The sequence below is a fragment of the Aplysia californica genome, unplaced genomic scaffold (genome assembly GCF_000002075.1).
Source record: "Aplysia californica isolate F4 #8 unplaced genomic scaffold, AplCal3.0 scaffold00911, whole genome shotgun sequence".
NCBI classification, from domain to species: Eukaryota; Metazoa; Mollusca; class Gastropoda; order Aplysiida; family Aplysiidae; genus Aplysia; species Aplysia californica.
In genome coordinates this window covers 131714-134753 of record NW_004798181.1, presented here as the reverse complement: position 1 = coordinate 134753, position 3040 = coordinate 131714, and the positions used below count along the sequence as shown (strand labels likewise).

Sequence of the window (3040 nt, the reverse complement as noted above, 5' to 3'; positions counted from 1 at the left end):
AGGAAGCTCAGAATGTTTCTGAGTGTTCTATGGTCTGCTGGGGTAATAATATTGTGTAAAGCGCATAGAGCCTGCTGATGAGCGGGGATATGCGCTATACAAATGCTATCTATTATTATTATTATTAAGAAGGCGGTGGCGATGGATTGGACATACTTTCAGGAAGTCAGGCAGCTGCATCACACAAAGGGGAAGAACGCATGGTTCTGGGAGAAGAATCTCAGAAATTGATGTACAGGAAAGTGGGAAGACATGGAATAACATCAAGAGGCTAGCCCAGGATAGAGAAAGGTGGAAGGTGTTTGTCCGTGGCCTCTACCCTGATGCAGGGTGAGAGGCGATGATGATGATGATGATCAGTAGTAATGAAAAAGGGGGTGGGGGGGTTTAAACCCTGTACAATGTTTCTGTGATTTTAAAAAATTTGTGTTGTTGAGTGCTCTGGAGTGCTTTTCTACTTCTTTCCTGTCAAACATCTTTTGTCTTTATCCAACCTCCGTCGTTTCTTTGTTTGTTTCTCTATAGTAACTTCTCTCTGTATCTAAACCTTATATGATCTATGACCTAGTTGTGTTGTGTGTGTGAAAAATCTGTCACTACATCTGAATCATACCTGTCAATCGTCTCTCCCCCTCCCCCCCCCCAGACGTATCTGCGTGTACGACAACTGGAGTGACATAGCCATACACGTGGCGCTGGACAATGTGGTGGTCATTGATGAGATACGTAAGTGTGTGTCTGGGCGGGTGAGGGCTGTACGTTTGACAGAGACATCTGTGTTATTTACCTATGTATTCTCTCAAAGGTGATCTGTCCGTTGAAGACTGATTCTATATTTAGAAGTCTCTGCTGAACACTGACACTCAGTGTCTATATTTGTATGGGATAGAGCGCTATGTAAATGCAATCAAATATTATTATTATTATTATTTATATTATTATTATTGTTGTTATTATTGTTATTGTATTATTGTTATTTGTTCCCCTGAACACCAGCACTATATTTACATCTGCCCGAGATCTCTTTCATTTTCTAATGCTTTTGTTTAAGTTACATTCATTCTTGAACTTGCGACCTCTGTCCTTGACACTCCATGGCAAAAGACTATTTTTGTGGGTGGTTGGCGGATGCTTTGGTGTAGTTTGCTCCTTTTTTTTCCTGTCAAAAATCTATCGTCCTTATCTCTCCTTTTTTTGCATTTGTTACTGGTAGCACCTGTAATCTTTGGCCTAATTGTGTTGCAAGTGCCATGAAACTTGTATTGAAGCATAAAACAAATTTTTGAGCTAGAATATCAATTTCTTATTTGCTGATTACTAAAACGTGTACTGGTGGCTGGGCACCTGCAATCATCCTTTTGTAACGAGAAAGTTTTTGTGTTTACAGTCGGATAAATGTGAAGATTTTCAATCTGTCCTCCTGTGTAAGCGGCTGCAAGACGCTATGGCCCACTGGTAGGTCCTACTTCTTTTCTTGCCCCTCAGGCAATCTGTGCAAGTCGCCCCGGCCCCAGATGATGAACGGTGACTCTGTGGACCTGCCAGAGGGCGCCATCTTCTCCCAGTTCGTCAACGACGTCCCACGCAGCGGGGGCCCCTCCTCCACGGCATCCTCGGGTCAAGGTCGCGCTGGTCACCAGCAGGCCTCGTTGTCGTGGCGACCACTGTTGCTGATGATTCCGCTAAGGCTGGGGCTGACCGAGATCAACCCGATCTACTTTGATGCTCTCAAGGTGGGGGCAGGGGTTGTTGTTGTTGTTTTTGTTGTTGTTGTCGTTGTTTTTGTTGTTGTTGTTGTTGCTTTTGTTGTTGTTGTTGCTTTTGTTGTTGTTGTTGTTTTTGTTTTTGTTGTTGTCGTTGTTTTTGTTGTTGTTGTCGTTGCTTTTGTTGTTGTTGTTGTTGTTGTCGTTGCTTTTGTTGTTGTTGTTGTTGTTGTCGTTGCTTTTGTTGTTGTTGTTAACATTTCGCTACCTCAGAATTACAAAGTTCTATAGAAAATTCTTCGGCCATTTTGAGTTGCCAAGACCTTGAGGTCGGAGAACTAATGTTCTATCTGGTCTATCAAAATCGTAAAATAATTCGGAGTCGTTATCAAGATATTCAAAGAACTACATTCGAAAAAACTTGACATGTTGTGGAACTCAAAATTTTTGAAAGTCAAATTTCTCTAAGCTGGCTAAGTTATTGTTCCGTCTTTTGTATTGCTGGTGCTGTAAAACTCTTTACTAAAACACCCACAAATGTGTTTGTTTCTTGCTCTCTAGGCCTATGTTTCCTTTTTCTCCCCTCCTTCATGTTGGTATTTGTTACTCCCCTGTGCCACCTCTAATCTTTGGACATTCATATGACCTTATTGTGTTTGTTACTCCCCTGTGCCACCTCTAATCTTTGGACATTCATATGACCTTATTGTGTTGCAAGTGCTGTAAAACTCTTACTTAAACTAAAGACATAGTGTCAAGGCCTGTTTACTGTTGCTACTGGTGGTGTTCAACCTATCGTGGTGGACGGCTCTGGGATGTGTGCAACTGGTAGGTCCAACCTTTCTCCCCCCTCTGTGGATCTATCTGTATGTCCTTTCCCCGGTACAAAGTGAAGGTTGTGGGTGGTTGGCGGGTGCTCTGGTGTGGTTTGCAGTTTGCTCCTTCTTTCCTTTCAAACATCTGTCGTCCTTATCTGTCCTCCTTTTTTGTGCACGTTACTCTCTTGCAACACATCTGTTCTTGGGCATTTATCTGACCTTATTGTGTTGAAAGTGTGGCTCACACTCACACCGACTCACAACTCAAGAACTTTCCGCCCGTCCCCAGAAATGTTTCACCTTGCCGCAGTCGGTCGGGATCATCGGCGGCAAGCCCAACCACGCCCACTGGTTCATCGGATATTTCGGTTAGTGACCCAGAGATACAGGAGACGGGTTGAATCTCTTGCTGGGAAGTCAATCTGGGAATTGTGAATTTTGTGCGCTGATAATGATATATTTGATAATGATATATTGGCGGTGCTGTATTGAATGCATGTATATTTGTTCTCCTTCCCC

General features: G+C 43.0%; 1 protein-coding gene across 1 annotated transcript in view; it reads left to right on the top strand.

Annotated features, from left to right (window-relative positions):
* The window catches only part of LOC101846468 (cysteine protease ATG4B), a gene marked incomplete in the record, with an annotated part of 17381 nt that overhangs the window by 11045 nt on the left and 3296 nt on the right, over positions 1-3040 (top strand). The window contains 3 exon segments of the mRNA XM_035972930.1: positions 647-726; positions 1486-1733; positions 2811-2889. Of these exon segments, the coding sequence (XP_035828823.1) occupies positions 647-726; positions 1486-1733; positions 2811-2889 (407 nt within the window).